Source organism: Atractosteus spatula, chromosome 13 (assembly GCF_055471065.1).
Source record: "Atractosteus spatula isolate fAtrSpa1 chromosome 13, fAtrSpa1.hap1, whole genome shotgun sequence".
NCBI lineage: Eukaryota > Metazoa > Chordata > Actinopteri > Semionotiformes > Lepisosteidae > Atractosteus > Atractosteus spatula.
In genome coordinates, this window is record NC_142718.1 from 17767922 (window position 1) to 17789921 (window position 22000).

The 22000-nt window shown below is 36.2% G+C and overlaps 1 protein-coding gene across 2 annotated transcripts in view; it reads right to left on the minus strand.

The window, feature by feature from the left end:
* Window positions 1-12719: 12719 nt before the first annotated feature.
* The window catches only part of LOC148821817 (E3 ubiquitin-protein ligase MARCHF4-like), a 36418-nt gene continuing 27137 nt past the window's right edge, over window positions 12720-22000 (minus strand). For both annotated transcript variants that reach the window (XM_088930708.1, XM_088930707.1), the window contains one exon: window positions 12720-13823. In XM_088930708.1, the coding sequence (XP_088786834.1) occupies window positions 13396-13823 (428 nt within the window). In that variant the 3' untranslated portion in view covers window positions 12720-13395. The remainder of the gene's footprint in view (window positions 13824-22000) is intronic.

Here is a 22000-nt window from a genome sequence, read left to right on the forward strand (position 1 = left end):
GAACAATTTTAAAGAAAAAAAGAGACCTATCTATATACAGTATAAAACAATACTATTATTAATTATATTAATGAAAGAGACTACAGGTTACCAGATCATCAATGACCTTTTGCAACAAATTCCCTAAGTTACAGTAGATTCAAGGTTTCTCCATTTTTTCCTGAAGACTTCTGAACAATCTCCTAAAAATCCCAAATCCATGGATGAAAAGTCTTTTATATGGAATTTCCAGAATAAAATGCATTCTTATAATTAGCATTATAAGCTTTTTACAGTCTTGTGCCACTTAAAGTAAAGTAAACCAGTAAACCAAAACTTTTTTCTCTTTAACCTCTCTCTCATACAAATAACGAAAACACACAAACTTCCACAACATGACAATTTTCTCTTTTTTTGCAAACTAAACAGTTCTATACACATATAATACCGGTGTGGCTCTGTTACTGATTTTGTTCTATTTATTTTCATTTTTGTAAGTTAAAATGGATTTTATACTGACTTTGAAAATGTCATTTAAGCATTAATAGACATGTTTTCATGAGGCTTACATTACTGTGCTTCTCATAAAATCCACTGAGACATGTTCGCAGAATAATTTATTCTATGATTTGAAAGATTTACAAATGTGGGCGTATCTGGGTGGAAAACTACTGTCAAAGTGCTCACAGATGTCAAAAGGACATTTAATCTCATTCCACTCATTTCATGCCATTGTCTCTGTGCCATTCCAGCAGTTTTATGTGGGCATTCATTCATATGAAGTTTAGTGATGTTTCTGAGTAGCAGTACATGTGCAATTGTGATTTATAAAAAAAAAAATGCAATTCTGGACACTGAAATATTTGCATATTTTAAGTCTTTCTCATCGGCATGTTTGACATGTACAGTACACTGCAATTATATTTGAGCGTATTCCATAGGGCAGGCATACTGTATGACCCTTATTTTTTGTATCTTCATTAACCATCTGCAAAAGATTTAAAGGAAAAGGATTCCAAAAAAATGTACACATGCCTTCTATTTGCTTTTACTGAAGGCTATGCACTGGTCAATAACAATCAAAAAAGTGTCAGGTTTTTTAATTGTCACTATGAATGATTGGAGAGTTCAAGAAGAGTCTTGTTGAATTTCTTTGTACCATTAATGTACTAATGAGTTGATTAATCAGATTAGCCAATCTACTTACTTTCATCTCCGTTAATGATTTCATTATATTTTAGTTGTCTCCTTTCATGCAAAAACTGTACTTTCTTTACAAAGTACCAGTCACTAGGAATAACAACACCAGTGAATTAAGTGTACTGAAAGGATTATGGAGTGCTTTAGTCAACATTTGGCTTAACCTGCTTGTCATATTGTAATACATTGCCTGGAGGTTTTTGATGTTTGCACAGACCCATAATGGCTCAAATGAATGCAGACAATTGTGTGTTCAAAAAGATCAAAGTGCCTTTCTCTAATATTAAATTTCCCTTTAGTCTATAAGGAAGTTTGATTATAACGTACAATACATACAATGTACACTGCATATGCAATACAATCTGTCAGCATATCAAAAATTGGCCTTAAAAACATAGGGCACTTTTATTAGGTAACTCACAGACCCCCCCCCCCAATCTCTTTTTAGTAATAATAAACTCCTAACGTATAAAATTCAGCATATGCACTTTTAGGACTATTTTCCATAACTACAGTTCTAGGAAATATATATGAGATTTCAGTTCCACTTTCCTATTTTAAAAAATACAGTAGATTTAAAAAATAAGTAGATTCTTATTATGAAATGGAGATGTCATCTCTTCTTCATAGGCCTAAATTAAGATCAAACATCACTGTAAAGATTTGTAAGGTAAGTTCATGTTAGTAGAAAAATATAATTAGGAATGTTCCATTCACTTTATTTCAGTCAAAAGCTGTTTCCTGACTTGGCATAGTGCTAGCTGACAAACAACAAGCTTATCAGCAGGTGAGAAAGTAGGTAAGAAAGAATAAGACATGTTTTTCTGCATGGTTCAGACTGCAGCTATTTGTGTGTACTGTTCTTTTATTTGAAATAACAGACTGTCGTTTTGCTGTCTCACAAAACCAAGCTACTCAAGGTTAGTTAAGTAGCTGAAAGCAGGTTTGATTTTTTTCATACCTGTTATTCTTCAGCAGCATCACAGGTACCTCAGTAGTCTGTAGTAAGATATTGACCAGAAATGATCAAATATGGTGCATTCCTGAGACTGCAAATGTGGCATCTTGGCCATTACTTTTCTTAATGGCTCTGAACAGTAAATTAAATATTAAACAACAACAAAACTCTTGAGTGGCCTTGAGTGAACATTTCTGATAGTTTCTATTATAGTTTGATGTTTATGCCTTCAAATTCACACTTTATTCATGTAATAAGAAGGAAACTGAGAATGAGTTCTTGAGCAGTGCCTGACAAGAGAATTTCCAGAAATCATTTTGAATGCAAAACCTAAAAAAGTAGGTCAGTTACTGAATAAAGTCCTTAGAAGACTAATCTGTATTGATGATATTCAACATTTGCTGGCAATTCATTTTGTCCACTGTCTGTATTCATTATACTGTATATTTTCTAAAAGCATTTATAATGTATTAAAGCATTGTGCTTTGCAAACAGTCCACGCAAAATCTTTGTGAAGAATTTTCTGTTTGTACATGGGTTTGTACAGTATGTGAATTAGGAAAACCAAACAGTTTGTTGTAATAATATACTGTAGTGAGATTTTGTTTCAACGTGACAGGGAAACATCAGTCCCAGAAAGAAAGGCACAATCTATAGCAAAAATTGTCCTGGAAAAAGAAAAGGCACCACCTTATGATAAATGACAAGCTGTTCCAATATGCATACTGTACATCCTATATAATGTAGAAGATAATTTTTTTTAATGTTAAAAATGTGGCTTGGGACTTTTCCTCTTGCCTCTAACTGTCAAGTTGGATATTAAACGGCTTGGCACTTCTGTGAATGGAGTGTATTACTAACCTAGCCAGGCCAACAACTAAGAAACCAGTTTTCTTAAAATAGCACAGCAAAATCACCTCAAGAAAAATGATGGGCCCCACAAATATTTTGAGAAACAGTAACAACATTTATTTCCTGTTCATCTATAACAGCAATTTCTTGAAAATAAACTGTGTTCTACCTATAATGAAGTGTAGTAGTTAAAGTATACTTCACAACAAGAAAGAAAAAAAAATACATACCAACCAACTGATTGTGATTTTTGTCTTAACATTAACAAGAACACTACTAAGACTGGGTGAAGTATTGATGTGTTAACTCAAAACACAAATGAACCGATCATGAAAAGTCACAATAAATAAAAAAATATATAGGAAAAAAAGATGAATCAAGCTATTTTAATTATTTCTTTCAGAGTTTTTAACCTTAAACTTTGTATAAAGTGTGCAATGTGTTTCATGTGCACTATATGATGAAAAACAGAAAGTGTTACAAATTAGTAGTGAGGACCCTATGCAGAAAACTCAGGCAAACTCCAAAAAGGCGTAGTCGAAAGAACAATCTGAGGTCCGAAAGCCGTAGGTAAAGTAGCTGGTGCAAAAGTACAAATAACCAGAGGCGGAGCCGTAAACCATGAGGAAGCCAACAGTCAAAACCAGAACGAGAGGAAAAGTACCAAAACCAAAGGCAGGAGACGTAGACGGGGAACAAACCAGGATCAGGAAGCCAAAAACCAAGTAGTAAACAACAATGAGACTGGGAGCAGCTCTAGCCAGGAAAACCCTAATACTGAGCACCGGGAACAGTGTGAGGCAGCATTAAATAGGCTGGGGAAAAGGCTAATTGGGAACAGTGCTGGAATGTGAGGTGGAATGCCAATTCCTCCAGGGGCGTGGCGTAACAGAAAGGAGCTGTGCAATTCTATACACAAGAAGATTAGGTCATTAAACATTGGGTCTGAAAACTACTGCCAACCCAGATCGCATGCAGTGAAATGAAAGTTGATGATGATGATGATAATATTATTATTATTCTTTTCTATTTCATACAGCTCCTTTAAAGTGGCTTCTCAGAGGAGATAGCAGATTGGGGTTTGGAATACAGCAGGAAAGCAAAAGAGCAGACCAAGGTCCAGTTAAATAAATGCACTTTTAAAGAGAAAGTTTTGAGTCTAAGTTGAAAGACCTCAGGAAAGAGATCTGATATCCTCTGATATCCTTAGGGATGGAATTCTAGAGCATTAGGACATAGCAGGAGACGTACTTGTCACCCATAGAGTTGAGACTAGCTTGGGGGACAAAAGGAGACCAGAATTAGACTAATTAAGGTTGCGAGGTGGGGAATAAGATGATAGTAACTCAGATGGGTACTGAGATGCCAAGCCATGTACTGTAAAGCCTTATACAGTAGGAGAGCATGAGAATTTTGAAATTGGAAGTCAGTGCAAGGACTCTAGGATAGGGTTGATGTGATCACTTGTAGTAGATCTACCTGGTCAGGATTCTGACTGCCAAATTCTAGGCATACTGTAGCTCAAAAGCTGGTTAACACTTTTGTTTTCTCTTGTATTGATTACTGTAATGCCCTACTCTCTAGGGTATCTAAATCTACATTGAACAAACTACTGCACATGTGGGTCAAATGGACCTCCGTGCAATGGACCTTTGTGGTGTAACAAAGTCTGCTTTTCATTCCTCCATACCTAAAAAGGCATATAAACTGGTAATTCCATTTCTATAATAATTATTTAATTGTTTAATTGAATCTATATGCATGTATTAAATGTATATGTACATTGCACATCCCATATTATCATATAAGGAAGCATTCACTTCATCCACCAATGAAGTGCAGCACCTACCCCATTGATGCCCAGTGACCATTATGTGCCAGCAGTCATACCACACTGTAGGTCAGGTAGAGAAGTGACAAATTTCTTCACCACCTGAATTTAGGACAAACTTTACATTAGCCAGATTGTCCAAACCCAGGGTGGAACATAGCCAGGACACTAGGTTTAACATCCCTACTGCTATGAACAGTGCCATGGGATTTTTATTGACAAAGCAGTTACAGTAGCACCCCAGTTTAACATCTGATCTGAAGGATAGTCTGATATGCTAAGCAAGTCTAGAGAGTAACTCAATGGGAGACCCTCATAGAAAATCAGGTTGCTATAAGTAATGTTGCTGGAACTATAGGTGGCGCTCTTCACTCTGGACCAGAATTTCGAAGAACACAATGCTCCAGTATAGAGATCAGGGACACTGATGTAGGAGGTGCTGTCCTCTGTTTGATGTTAAACCAAGGTTCTGACTACCTGGTCATTAAGGAGCCTATATATAGTAACCACAGTGTGCTAGCTAAATTCCACTCTGGGCAATATACTGTAAGTGAATTGTTTTGGGGTCCTTTAGGATGAAAAGCACTATATAAAATGCAATGAATTATTATAATTATTATTAAACACATATCTGTGTCACTGGGCACTGCAGATAGAATGTGTGTCACGTTTGTGGTTTTCCAATTGAAGATCCATTCAATGGATCTTAAAGTTTATTGTGATTTGTAAACTTTATAAAGTTTATTGTGATTTGCTCGGAGAATGAAGTAAAATAGACTGTGTTGAAATACAGTTTCATAATTGAATTTCAGAAAATAATTGCTAAAGGTTTTTGAGATTTAATATTTAAATCATTTTATCTTGAACAGCATTGTAATTGTAGCTGTTATATTTGATGTTAGTAAAGACCATTTGTACTTCATCAAAAAATAAAGATTGAGAAAATGGATTCAAAGTACATTGGTGAATATAAGAAAAGTGCAGACAATATAGTTTAGCACTCAGTTTCAATTTATGTAACAACTTCTATTTTACACATTTACAAATGTAAACACAATAAGTCCACCTTTGTTGTGGTCTTATCCATTTCTTGCACAGTCTGCACTAGGACCATTTTTGGCTTGATACTAAAGAATGAAATGTATTGTAATAACCACTGAGAGATTTTCATTGGTTCATTTTTTGGTGATGGAAGTACTGTACCAGTGTCCTTTCAGAAGCCACCGTGTGTGAAAACAGAGGAGACAGTTTCAAGCAGCCCCAGAATTTTCGAGATTTTGCCTGGTCTTGAAACACAATCACTGTGCAGTGAAGATAATCCAGAGCTAGATTAAAGTATGCTACTGTGGTCTCACTTCTCACTGATATCTCTGTACTAACATTGCATCTCTTGACAATGCCAAAATATCTAGAAAAAAAACAAATGTAAATTCTGTCACAGTACCTGGCAAAATTTGATCTTGTTCAAATGCAGAAAGATTCAGAAACAAAGATGTGCCAGACATTTAAAAAAAAATTGTTCAGGTGGTTAGCTGCGTCAGCATGCGTAGGCTGCAAAGGAACAAGTAATAGGTTTATTCCATGCTGCAAAAAAGAAGAAAGAGAACACAACGTTTCGGCCGTGGAGAAGAAGGCTCCACGGCCGAAACGTTGTGTTCTCTTTCTTCTTTTTTTCAGCATGGAATAAACCTATTACTTGTTCATTTAAAAAAATGTTTGTTCTTCTGGAAGCTCCTGGACAATATGGGAGGCAATGTTGGTGTGGAGACGGCATTTGTGAATTTGCTTGAGTGTTCCATGTGAAATGCCATTTTGTAAAGGTATTGAACCTGCAGACTAAATGCAATGGCAATGGTATAGAATTTAAAATAATTTGTGGCACCATGTAGAAGCTACTCTGACACTTGCATTTTATTCATAATGCAATAAAACTGCAGTTTTACTCAGATAAGTGTAGTCACCAAAGTTGTCATTTATTCTACCATCTTATGATCACTGTATCTTATTCTAAAAACTCAAATATTTGTTACCGTGCTTTCTCTCCAACATCACTTTTAAATTTAATTTGTCTTTCATTCATGGTCATGCAATGAATGAGGACACCTTTAATATTTCAGAACAACTGTTGATGAAAATGGCAAGGCCAAAAAGCAATTAGGCAATTTCTGTCAATAGTCTGAATTTTATGAAAAGCAAGTGAAATCTAATGTATGAAGTACAGAGAGAAATGTGGCCCACATGACAGTGTTTGTAGCAGAGAGAGCTCTTTTAAAGCAGTAGTTAAAATTGCTCTTCTAGAAATTATTTAAGAAGAATTTGTTTTATGTTCTTATCTCAAAGTGGTAGAAGACACTTTAAAGCATGTATAGAGTCACACACAGAATACAGAGTTTCTAACAGTAATTCAGGAGATTAGGTCAGATCCTAATCTGTATAGCTTCCACTCTCTTACCTGTATATACTGTATACAGTACATGAGATACTTTATCATCTCATGAATGTTCCCCTTGAGCCATTCTCACTCCACCATTCCTGCCACTTCATCTTCACCCTCATCCAGCAGATCCCCATCTTATTCCTCACAAAGAGAGGGGAGTGAGGGGGATTCTGTCAGGATCATCCATATGGTTAGCCTGCTGTTCCCTCAATTAGCTAAGTTATACCAAACTAACTGACTGTACCATACCACACAGAAAGAACTACTGAATTTGGGGTTGATCTTAAAATTCAGCCCTGCACTGGTTTACGCTCTTAGACTTAACACCTTAACTAAATTCTTAAATCTTTATAAAATATTTCATAATTTAGAAGTGCTTGGAGCATGCAGAACAGGTTTCCATTGCTAAGGTATACTTTGAAAATAGTAATACTATTATAGAACTTACCATTTAGGTTTACAAAGGTACTTTTTCTGTGTTTACATGCCTTTGTGAAAATACAAAGTGACAGTGCTGGCTCAGCATTCTGCGTTACCATTTACAGCATTCTGGACTGAACCCCTTGGATAAAAATAAAATAGGCTGCAAATTAGAGGAGCCCACTCAGTCGTTGTTTGGTTTCTAGTAGCTAATATACACTTGAATACACCAGAATTCACTCATATGGTATGTGGCTTGTTTACTAGACCTTTGATGCAACTCTTATTTCCACATTGTTCCACATTTTCAGTTATAGCTTCAGTTTCAGGTCTAGCTCCTCCTTAAGCACGACTCATTAGTCCCTTGAAAAGACACACTGTGAACACCCTAATTTTAGTAAAAGTCCACTAGCAGATGAGAAAAGAGACTAATCTACATGAATTCATCCAAAGCGAAATTTTTATAACCTCTGATTTCTCACAAATATTTGGAAAATTGGATATATTTAATTGTTCTTTCAAATGATGTGCTCCCCATCAAAATGGGCAAATAATAGTTTAAATTATTCAAAGACAGAACTGAAGGTAACCTGACTTTAATTTCCAGATATTACACACATGAGCAAAACCCTGCTGCGGTATTCGACAGGCTTTAAAAGATTCTACAGAAGTACTGTCATTTTTGAATATTTAAAAATAAAAACAAACTACAGTGTTCACATTCTGTGTGGGTGCCATTCAGTGCACACTTGATTTTGCTATACAGACTTTTTCAGGGATTCAAATAATACGTACATCTTTTTGATTTTTTTTTCTAAATAATGTTTATACACTTTTGTACCAAGAGTATATTTTAACAGAGCTTTACAATATTGCATCAATATGTGGCATAAATCATATATCTGCACAGTATTGGAGGGAAGGTATTGATTTAATGACGTGGACATCTAAACAGCAAAGAAAGTCAAGGAAATGAAGCATACAGTACCATGTGCTAAACACTATACCTCACCAATTCTCAGGTCCTTGGTTTCTTTGCCTTGACCCAGATGAAGGGTCACAGGTGACTCAAAATACACCATGACAAAACATCAGCAAGTCTCACCTTCCAAGGACAGTTTCTCAGAAAACTGTGACAAGAAGTCAAGACAAATAGCTAAAGAGGGCACTCACTTGCTGTTATCTGTATTTGTTTGTCTTATTGCTTCAATATTCTCAGCCAATTTTTTATTGGAAGATCCCAGTTCTGGCTTTGTGATTTTGATCCAATTGATCCAACAACTCTTTCTGTGCAGCTTTGCCTTCAATATCAGCTTGACAATAGTTTCACTCAATTTCGCTAACGGAGTGGAGTTCTGTCCAGTCCAAAAGTTAAATATTTTCTTTAAAAATGTTTTTAAATAAAAACCAAAGGGTTATTTTTAATAATATTTCAAAAGGATTAAATTTAAACTTTGGTGTGTAGTTAAACCAACCAGTTCAGAAAGTTCAGTGGCTTTTCTATTACACAGGTCTCTGCAAGTAAGCCTAGGTAGTGAATTGTGCATTGCTGGATATTGAGCAGTGTTAGGTCCATATGATGTATCTTCCAGCTATTAGGATGAAAACTATTAATTCAAACAGTGAAAGGAAAATTATTGTACTGTATTATGAATACAGCATATGTATACTTATTACTGATCAACTCATCCAAATATCTAAAGACCTTTGACTGTTGAATTTGGAGAGGCATGTGGAATTGATTACATTAATAGGTGTTCATAGTGAATAGACTTAGAAGAAATACCAAAACATTTAAAGATGTTTCCTGAGATACCACTAGACTACTGCATTGAGTGGTAAACCCTGAAAATAAGCAAGGATTCTCAGAGAACTTTTTGGTAAGTCCAGAATTAAAAGTAACAATAAAACCACACCAGGCTGAATTATATGGCAGTGGTTTTGCTCTGGATGGAAAGCACCATTAGAGTAAACTTGAAGTAAGACTTCGTAAAATGAGATTGGGAGTTCCATTAGAACTCCCAAGACACACAAGCAGCAGCACTGAAGTAGCTTTCACAGCAAGCGGTAACATATGTAAAAAATGCATTAAGTCTGAACAACTGGCTCCAGGGAAACAGGCCTTGGTAACAGTGAAAATGACCTAGTTCCAGTGTTGAGGGATATGAACTAAACATTACAGGAAAGAAAGGCTTCAGGAGGAGCTGACTGATGTGTTCAAAATCCTCCAAAACAATAACAAGTCAGCAACAATTAGTCATAAATCCATAAAAAAATCATAAAGGAATATGAGCATCACCTAATATAACGATATTATGACAGTAGGCACTTCTACACAAAGGGTAAAAGAAGTTGTTGAGATCAATATTCAAGATCCACTGGAACTGTATAACAATTTGTTCCTAACATTCATCAATAGGTGGAATGCTCTCCTTTATTCGGGACATTTTTATTAGAACAGATTGCGCAGTCTCCAAAGGAAAATTCTGAACAGAATTTGTTAAAAAAATAATAATTGTGCTGTGTGTCATTCAAGATGCTGTTTTTTCACCTTCAGAATCTTTTTCTTCTTCAAGTCCAATCTTTCTCAAAACACAGGTGTGGCAAATGTGTGTGTTAATCTTTCTGGACCATTCTGGACCAGATCCACCATTGTTCCCCAATTCATTTAAAAAACATCCAGTACTTCTTTGTACTGTATTTGGTATGTTAACTGCAATGCTATTAGTGTAGCCCTCTCCTTTGCTGCTTATATCGTCTGATCAGAGGAATGTGCCTAAAACCTGCCTTAATTCTACCTAGAGTAAATATTGATAATCAGTGTACATCATCCAGCATCTCCACTGGCACACTGGCACTTGTCTGAGTCAAATAAAACATATTTGACGCTCAACAGAACGTTTCTTTTGCTGGCCAGCAAGGACTGAGCTCAACTTAACCCTGTCCTTCTTATCTTTAAAGACAAATGTGCTGAGTAACATTAGGATAAACAAGCATGCCAGATTTCTTTCAGTCTCTGGGTTGCCTATGATGGAACTTTATCACTCAAAAGGGAATTCTATACTGTTTACAAACTGCAGGAAGATCTTTTTGCTTTTGACCCTTTGATAACTACTATCTGCTGCTACAGACACCCCTTCCTGGGGATTTAACAATGAGCACAGCAGTTAATGTTGTGTTTATATCCACCTTTGCATGTACAGTATTTAAAAGGCAGTGTTAATTCCTTAGCAGATTGAACCTTTACCATTTGTTGTTTAAAGAATTCAGTTATGCCTTGGCATCACAATCTGGTTATGTACCAGCCTTAATAATAACCTGTTTCCCCATCCCCATGAGTTCCCTTAACTCATGTATTATGTAGACGTTATTTTAGCAAAATGGCCATTTTATGTTTTTTATCACTATATTGCATGTCCTATAGCCCCAAACAGCTCTTATTTACACATTTGAGTTGCACTGTTGTGTAAAAGGAAGACATTGGACTCTTACTGTATTCCTTGTATTGTTCTTTCACACTTTTCCCCTTGAACCTGAATTGGGTCTTCATTTTGTTATACAGTAATTCCTAGTTCAAAAATAATTATTAGAGGGAGGGTAACAGTAAATATCCAGTTTTAAATTGGTCCTGTTGTTTTGGAATGCAGTTACAGACGCCATATACTGTAGCTATTGAGCAGATAAAATAAAACCCTGAATTTGTCCCTGTTTTCCACCAAAGAGCTCTGACAAATTTATATTCTTAAAGAAATTTGAAAACAGAAACTTGTGCACTGTGTAAATTATGCACTGATTCAAGATTATATACAGTATAAGAACCTTTAATCAATTTATACCTAAATAATGAAAACAGAGAACTGAGCATTTAAAAAAACAATTTGAAAATCAAGTCTTCTCACCCCAGGGTTGAGTCATATTAGAAATTATAGGTTATAATAGGTTTTTTTCACAGGAGAAAAAGCATTAGGTGTCTTCAATCAGGTGTTTCAATGCATAATCACTACACATACAGTAGAAGTATTTAGTGTTAAGAAAGGTAGACTGTATTCACAAGAATCCTTGCAGATTTAGAATTAATTATTGTAAAACTAAGCAAAAACAACTGGGTAATATACATGCCATAAATATATTGGCTGCAGTCCTGTCTCCCACGGGAGAAATGTGATTGATAGCATTACAGAACTCTTCCCTTTTAAAAGAGCTATAAAAAGTACTGGATTTCACTTAGAGTGTGTGCATCAATGACTATAAGTAAGTCAGGAAATTGTGAGATTAAAAAAATTCTGGTCTGCTGCTGCTGTTGGAAAAAAGAGATGAGATATTTCTAGATGATTTGTGCATTTTGTGCTTTATGAGCAAAAGAAAATTTTGACAGGAGAATTAAATTACATATGATTCTTCAGAAATGTCATTAATGTTAAAAAGTAAAGTATTGGTTACCATCTTCTCATTCAGTAGAGATCTATAATATATGATCTATATGTGAACTATTATTGTTACCTGTGTTCATCTGACATCTGCTCATAAATTTATTTAATTGCTCATTAGCTAATTTAACTCCAGTTGCATTCAGCATAAGTATTCATAGAGCTGCGGTACATATCTAGTTTTTTATATGTTTTCAATTTGGCAAGGAAGTTGTTTTGGGCATAACTAGGCAAATGTCAACTTTTATGGTCACAAACTCCATAACAACTGCTAGTCCTAGCAAGGAAAAAAAGTTATTTGTGAAGGCTGCAATATTAATGGAGACTAAAATTTAGTCATGAAGGTCTAATTGAAACTATTTTAAAATGTTCAAAGAAAAAACAATTCCACAAGTACAGAAATGTGAACCTGTTCCCCATTGTTCTAGCTACTGTATGTCAAATGGTAACGAAGTGCAGGCTTCAGGCACAGTGAAACTGCAGTCTGTCTAGAACTACCATTTATGTATCTGAGGATTTACTGCAGTATATCTGAAATATAACTGAACAGTTAACACTGATGATGGCCCATCAGGACATTGTATACTGAGTTTTGAGTACAGATCCCAAATATGCTTTTCTTTTTCATTGTGTTAAAGTAGGTTAAATCAATATGCTCTTAGGAAAAGCACTTTCTTAATGCACGTTTAATACAAAGTATTTGCTACATGTATTTTCAGAGACTTTGAATTGTTTTGTAAATTGCAAAAGAAAGGCCAACATCTTTAAGACAGTTTTTGTGCTTTGAGACTAGAACAAAATCAGTGTCTTGGATCTTCATACAGTATGAAATAATGGGTAGCCTTGGAACACAAAAGGACAGCAGTCTTTTTGAACACACAGCACGATAGGAGAACCATAGAAAGACACTACATTTTAGAACAGCTATACAAACTGCCACTAAAGCTACAGTTCCACCTGAATTATTTGAATCCCTGAACCATTTTAAAGTGACCTTATTCAATGGACAATTACCATCGGAGGTCATTCAGATTTTCATACAACCTTGGCACAAAAATGTGTAAAGCTATAGCCAAGCCACTCAGACACAACAATTCAGTACTCCTCAGATCTTCATTTTTATTTCACTGAAGCCAAAAATTCTTCATCTCCCATTTTGCCATGTTGTTGTGTTCCCTCCTCTAATTTAGCCTTCCTCTTTTTATTTCTCAAAGCAGGGAAAAGAGAACTTTATCCTGGGCGCCCTTCTCTCTCCCATGTATTATAAGGCCTCAATGGAAAAACAGAATCCTCAGACTGTAGTTACTCGCATCACCAGCTCCCGATTGCTGTTGCTGGGCTGGCCCCTGGGCTCCTGCTGCCTGAGGTGGCTGAGGAGGTGCAGGATAGAGTATGCACAGTGGTGGTCAGACAGGGATGGCCCATTGCCTTGAGAAGAACCATGCGTTAGCCCCATTGTCATGGTGGCAGTTGCCGTAGGGGTTGCAGAGGTGATGGGGGCAGCAGTGGCACCAGTATTTACAGAGGAAGTAGATGTGGAAGCAGCCACAGCTTGGCTACTCCCTTGTGTGGGCAGTGACAGGGTCCTTGTGCTGGTCCCAGTCTTTTGGTCCTCACTGTCCTTCATCTTGTCATAGTTCAGCACCTTCCACTGCTGGTTGACAGCCTGCCAGCGATTGAATATGCGGTACACTGAGGGACCTTCATGGATGATAAGAGCTGAGGAAAAAAACAGCAAGGAAACATGACACAGACTGGTATATTCATTAACCGAATTATAATGGTATCAGTACCATGATTTCTGTAATATGCAAGAACTATAGTAAGTTTACTGATTGTGACAATACAAATTATTTTTATACATGCAGAGCTGCATATAATTTGCTTAGTATTGTCAAGAATGGACTGGACAGAGGAACCCCCTGTGCTCTCTTGGGTTTCCAAACATACAGTACACTCCCTTATCTTTTCCCTCTGCTTTCATTATCATATGTAGCTGTGATTGAAGACTGTCCTAATGAATTGAGCATAGCTACCCCCTTGAATAATAGCTGCTCCTCACTATTGTGTTGTGAGCTGCCCTCATGGTCTTATTACCGAAGATAACTGAAAACTACAGCCCTTCTTGAAATATATTGAGCTTATTGCTCATTACTACCAACTTGAATGCCAATAAGAACATTGCAGTCCAGAAACAACTTAATATAGGTATTTCATGTCAAAGATCAAGCATTGTGATATTAGTAAATTCAAAATTCTTAAAGAGTATAAGCTCATTTAAAATAAATGACATCAACATTTTGTAGTGCAGCTCGCTTTAAAAATATATAGTGGCACCTGTGTGTTTTTTGGAGAATGAGATCACAGGCGGCTGTTTCCTTCCTTTGTCGCTATCCAATCAATTAATGGAACAGCAAGGAAGGTATATTGGAATGATAAAGCTTTCCATTCGGCAAACTAAAAAATTAATATGATGGAAGCTGGGTTTACATTTTAAACATGTGTATTCAGTTCCTGACTGGTCTAGGCAAGTATTAATAGCAGGGACCTTGACGAATGGCTGACAGTTGAATCATTTATTATTTGTGATACCACACAACAATTTATTACTTGCTCTAAATCGATCTTTCTTCACTTCTAGTTTTTTTTCCAGGTTTTGATGCAAAACTTTTATGTTAAAGTAATAAAACATAAACCAAATAAAAACAAATTTCTGTAATATGCAAGAACTATAATAAGTTTACTTACAACAATACACTACAACACAATACAACAAAGCTTATGAAATAAAATCAAAACAAAAAATAAAATCATTAGTGTGTGCTGGTCTGATGTGATCAGGCCACTAATGTCAAAAGTTTAAATATTCACAACGAGATTTTCCTTGGTAACCTCATTACCATCTAAAAATTGCATATTGATTTCTACCACTGAAAATCAGAAAGCTGGAAAATTGAAAATGAAAATGAAAACATGCCCATGATCTTTCTCATTATTTTTGTCAAGCGTCCTCCAAGTCAGCATGTTTGCAGATATGCCTTTGTAACTAGCCACCATCTGCAATTATGTTAAGATCAGAACCTTTTCAACATTTACCTCACAAAATCTTTCAGATGTCACCTGGATTCATTCAATTTCAAGTCCTATCAACAACTCTTTTATTATGTAATTATTTGTACAGGGGAGTTAAATTCAATTCAATTTATTTTTATATAGCACCTTTCACAACCAGGTTGCCCCAAGGCAAATAAAATTAACAGATGGAGTAACAGCTAGGAACATGGTGTATGGAAAGGACTTACATAACGTACTTCAAGTTGGAATTTTTTATGTTCAAATACATTGCAATAATATCTTAATCATGACGCCCCTTTAATTTGAAATAATTTATTACAAGGAGTTATTGTTGTTTTTGATTTTGCTTATAGACTCATGTGGTAATTGTAATATCAGGAGGTAGGAAAAACAACATTTTCATGAACAGGCTTTCTGTGTAGTTAAAAGACTAGCTTATGACATCAGACTTTTCTTTTTGTTGCATTTCTTACCCCTACCATTACCCATATCAAACTCTGGAAACCATTGTGTTTAACTAGATAGTCAGAATTCTAAGAAATAAACAATTTCATGTTGCCTCATGAAGAAATACTTAAGAGGTGGGAGATGATGAATCAATGCTCAGATCCATGGCTGGAGACAGTAGTTATTGTAGAAAAAAATCTTTGTTTTATCCTAAGAGTAAGAGAAAGTATAAAGTTTACCAGACTACTACTGTAGGATATACATTTATTTAGACTAGGGTCAGATATAAAAACCTCTTTAACAGTCTCCAAATATTCCTAGATCTTGCGCTGAGCAGTTGCATTTTAAAGCTGCTGTAAAGGATTATGTTGGAAACATTGCATAATAAGGAGTCACTCAGTGTATAGAGATTTGTGGACATTCTTGGAGTACCAGAAGACTTTGACAAGTGTTAGGTGTGCAAATTGGGAATGTGTAGCTTGTAAAGCGTTGGAGAGATGAGTAGTCTTCATAGGGGCTTTATGGAGAAGATTCGCTATATTTACAGTGAGCTAGAATGATGAATTAATTCCAGAATACTTCAAAGAAATCTAGTCAATGTGTGAAGGCATAACAACTAAAGGTTGACAGAGATTTTATCATGTGAATTCAAATTTAAAAACAGAATACATATACCCAGAAAATTCTAAACAGATAGTAAATATTTTGTAACATGAAACTTATGACAATCAAATACTGTTAAAATACCTTAATGATTTACAGATAATATAATCTAAAGGGTTATGCAGAATACTGTATACCTGTACAGTAAGTAAAATAAAAACTGAATATCAAGTGACTACTGCTTCACTGTTTGAAAGTTTCTAATGATATGTCATTGCCTGCTGAATTACATTCTACTCATGCTTTAACCTAAGTGAATAATATCGGTATTATCTTTATGAAATTATGGAATCATATTGGAATGTGCATTTATCTTCCCACACACTACTCCAAATGGGCTGTTTCATAAATTGCATGTTACTGTTTACTGTTTACATGTCTCCTAGGATATACTGCATCAATACTCAGAACCATGTTTTCTCTTTCCTGAACGATGATATAGTGAACTAGCCAGTCATTTTCCTAATCACTATGTGGTGACAATTTAATCCCTGCAAAGTGTGGATTTAATGACAGTGCAGTCTGTTGCCTTCACAGACAACACTCAATAAATCTCTTTTTTTTCGACAGATGCTTAATCAGACTTGCACTTTCTCCTATGTTTAACAAGAACCACATTACTGCCATTACTTGAACTCTAAACACACACACAAACATCCATTCATTTTCTAACCACTTCATCCAATTCAGGGTTCCAGGAGAGCCAGAATCTACAGTAGCTTAGCAAGCAAAGGGCACAGAACAGGGTACAGCCTGGATGGCACACCAGTCCATCATGGGGCACACACAGACACAAACACACACACACTCACACCAGGACCAGTTTTCCCAGAAACCAATTAACCTACCAGTATGTCCTTGGACTGAAAGACTTGGAAGAAACCCACGCAAACATGGGGAGAACATACAAGCCCATACACAGATAGCACCTCAGATCCATAATTGAACCCAGGGCCCAAGTGCAATGAGGCAGCAATGCTAACCAAATGCCAACCATACCACGTCATGCAAAGCATACACAAGTTAAAACATTGATACCACAGACAACCTCCTGATCACCCTACAAACAACAAAACCCTACATTCAAGTCCCTGGCACTCACAAACAATGATAAACTAAAGTACACACATTGCTGCACCCTTAGAAATACCCCCCACACATAATGACATCAGCAAAGGAAAAAGGAAAACCAGGTTGTTACTGTAAGAAGTGTGTGTGAAACAGCAGTGAAACATGGGGGAACTTGTCACTCTGGAACAGATTTTTCAAACCATTTCCCCAGTATGTCAACAATGGTTTGCAGGAGGCACTGTCCTTCGGACGAAATGTTAAACTTACTACCTTATCATTAGGCAATGTTCATAAGAGTAGGGGTTTTAACTTTGGTGTCCCAAATAAATTTCAACCTGGACATGGACAGTCTGTTCTACATCAATTTCCCCTAAATGTATTTTGTAGAAGAAATCCTCATTTCGCTACCTGATCTGCATTTTCTGAGAATGCTGGCACAGAATACCTTTTCTAACTGTTTCCTCAGCCAAACTAGTGAATACCAGGCAATGTAAGAACTCACCATAATTCATCCAATTGCAAATTGATAAGGGGTTTGTCTGATCTACAGAACTCACTGTTAACCAAAAAGGAAAAATTGAGCCCAATATATTTTGATTTAGTTAAGTACCACACCGTATAATGAGAAGAAAAATCTATACAGCTTATTCTTTCTTCGTATTTATCATGATATTTGGCATAGTTTACATACTACCATATGTAGCAATCCTTATTTATGAATTTGTGTAATTCTGGATATGTTCAACATTGTTGAAAGTTTGGTATTCATGCTTGGGGGAATGACAGTTATTGAAAAGGGTAGTACAGTAAATCACATATTTTTTGTCTTAACATTCATGACTTTTTAAATTAAAAATCCCAATTAACAGGCATGTGCAGATGTCCACAGATGGACAACGCACACCCATCTTTCCACTACAAGTCGCTCTGATAACAATAACTCGACTCTTGTCTGTGTTATTTAAAAGATGGTTATGCAATTTAGCTGAAAATGAAATCATTAATTTGCTCAACAGTGGAAATGATTTATGGAGTGATTCTCCATGTTGCTGTTGCAAAAACATCCCATTTAATAAAATGAAGAGATCAATAAGAAGCTTCCTGATTGAGCAAACAAGTATTGAGTCTAAGTCACGTTTTGCACATCCGTGCTCTGAATGTAAATGTTTTATGGTGGTTTTAGCTCTTGTTTTGTGAAAGGGTTTTCTGTCTCATGTTAGCATTTGTCATCCGAAGAGTAGAATCATTGACAGCACCTCAGTCTGATTGGTTAATTAATGCATTATACCTGAGTGCATAAACAGCCCTTTAGCTTGTTTGATTACAACAGGAAGGAGCTGAAGAGATGACTAAGGGCTCTGTCTTGACTTCTGTGCTGACCCCTGTCTTTGTATATTTGAAACTGCGAGAGCTGCTGTTCATGTTTAATTGACAGGGTAAAGAAATCCCGGACTGGAGAAACCTACTTTCCAGAACCAGTGGATCATTTTGCATTCATTTTTTCATCCTTTAAAGAGATTAGTACCCACTAAGTAACTCTGAACAAACAATGTTCTATTTAGAAATTGTAGATTTTTTTAAATACCACATCTTCTGTGGCAACTAATGGATATAGATTTGCAAATTTAATTATAATTCTTATTGCATAATTTTGCTACATTAGTTTAAAGCTGACACCAGTCAAGATAAAGTCTGAACTCTGAGAAAACATTCAGCAAGATGACAAAAAGGATGGCTTAGAATTAGTTTCTGACAAGTAAGATTTTTTCTTCTTCTATGCCACAATTAGAAGCCTTTTGAGTTAAATATATTAAGAGTTTCTGCCTTTCAGAATGACATCACATCTCCAATTAAAAAGTACACATATTTTACAGAGGGGGTCTCATTGTTGAATAATACTTAATATCAACAGGGGTACAGTGAAAATCACGTGATTAGTGTGAAGCCACCATTGGAAGTAATTCAAGCTGTAAGTCTCTGATGAATACTTTGCACCAGGTTGCAGATGCAGTCTTACAGAATTCTGTCCCATTTATCTCATCAAGTCTGAACGAGCATGTGCCTTTTCTCTGCTCTCTATCCTAGATAATACAACATATTATTCCAACTCATCCTACAAATTTTGAAGGGGTCTCATCTGGAAAATATAGCTTGTGTTTCAAGCAGCATGAGGAAATATATTGTCATGCTGGAATGTTGTCATATTTGATTAACCCAAAGGAAGGGCAGAAGGTGATGTCTCAGGAAGTGATTAATGTAGCACCTACAGTTTGGAGTTCAATAGAATCTAGAACCTCCTGCCCAGGCTTGGATAATGATGTATTGATCTTAGAGAGATGTTATGACTAGTGATCTTCCAGATTATAGCGTCGTAGATCCACTGTATAGATGAATTCAATATTTATCTGCTGTGTCTTTCCAGGTTAGAAACCACTGAAGCTTTTTTTGTTCCCAGATGGTGAGCAAAAGTGCACTTTTTTGGTCAGACATACAATACTTATGACATAAATGTTTCACACATCAACTCTTCTAGTAGTTAAACCTGTCTTCAGATCTGTCTCATCTCCAAGTGCAATTTTTTCCATAGAAAGCCTTTCCACTCTGATTGTTTTATGCTATGAAAACAACCTGCTTTCTGGAGCTGCCATGATACCATTCTCCATGCTGCCTTCCCTTATTCCTCATCCTGTCCTGATAACACCGTTCCTCCTCAGAGCTTAAGCACACCTTCTCCTCCAGGGCCAACTTTTGCCCAACACTCTATGCCTACAGTATCTTTTGTCTCACACCACCTGCCATTCCACCACTAGGAGTCCTTTCTTTCCTGACCTCATTCTGCCAGAAATGAGAAAGAACACTGTAAGAACATTTTGTTCATGCATACTACTATCCTTGATTTGTTGTCACCAGAAAACTACAGTATGCCTGCTTCTTCTTTTACCTGCTCGAAAGAAACCAATAACTCCAGCCTGATTTGAAATGATTAACTCATCATTAATAATTTTCTTAACTTTTTTGTCAATTGTTCTTACACCTTATAGAGTGTACTGGTAAGGTAAGTATTATTTCAAATTCTGTCTCGTTTGCAACTGTCGCATCCAATAACCTCTCAGAAGAGCTCTACTGGACCTTCCTTCATGTCTCGGACTTTCTCTGACTGATACTCCTCCCACTAGGACTCTTTCAATTTTTCCAGATGGCTGAGTTTCTTCAGACTGGAGAAAACCTTTCCTTTCCTTTGAGTCACTAGGGATCATCCTTAATTCTAACCTTTCCACACCTGCTTGCCACAAGCCACATTTGTCTGCATTAAAACAATTATCAACACTTCCTTTCTCTCTTATTCAACTTGACCTCCTATACCTCAGTCAATTAATGTACCATCTCTCAGAGTTCACCATTATTTTTCTACTTGACCTTGCTTCTTCCAATGTATATCTACATCACTATGTTAACCTAGAAGCCAACAGCACAGGGGAAATTAACACTGTGACTCCTGCTCCCAGAGCAAAGGAATGGCATAACATTTCTATAATTGCTGCCTTCTGTCCCCCAAAGACCTCCCTCTTTTCACTGGACCCACACTGTCCAAAGTCCTTAGTGTCATTCAGAGAAAAATAGTTCTTCTGGCTCTGATCCACTTAAGGTCAAATTCTGCCATCACTCATTCAATTGTATATTCATTGTGCACATTAGAAATAAGGGTTTCCCAAAGTACTTTAAATCTTTGAATATTGTGAACCTATTGTGAACCTTCCCAAACATCACACCTGGGTTTCTATCTGTAAACCATTAAAATTCTTCTGTGCAGGAGCACACTTTTCAGAAATTCAGGTTGTACAACTTTTCAAAAGTCATATTCTAGTATCTCCTCTGCAGCATCTCACTCCAAACCAATTAATTACTTCTAATCAGTCTCTGCAGTCTTTCTAAACCTCCTTATCCCTACTATCAATTATACTCATCTCAGACAGCCACCCCATCCAACCCATTACTCTTCTCCAAATTGACAGTGAATTGCCACTTCATTCTTCAAAGTCAGTTTCAACATCACCATATTTAATTCATTAAGGGTGGAGATTCACAGCCACTACCTTACAGATAGGTTGACGTTTTCCTCAGCCAGGTGAGTTACTTACTGTACTGTATAAAGATCCTTCATTAAAAGCAAACCTCTTCTTTGTCTTAATTAGTGTTTAAACAGAATAATGAATGATATATTACTGTCAAACTTTTCATGTAGACTTCTAGGTCAGTGTATATTGTATCAAACTCTGTCACTGACAAGCATTGGGTATGATTTCATGAATAAAATATCACATTTTTAAATCTGCACAAGTTTTTTGTAAAAGCTAAAACAAACTGATAAATTTACTATAATTAATAATTTATTAAGAAGAGACAAGTGAACTGAATAATTTGTATGGTAGATCTGAAGTACAGCACTTAACATACCTCTAGAACCTTACTCTTTCCCTACCCCCATTATCATCTGTGACTCCTCTGGTAGGGCTAATAACACAAAATCCTCTGTACAGGAAGGAGGTCACAGTGTAAGTAAGCTGGAGCAGTCAGAACTATCTCCTGCTCAACCAAATAAGTCATCTTTGATTTCAGAAGTGACAAGAATGAACTGTAAC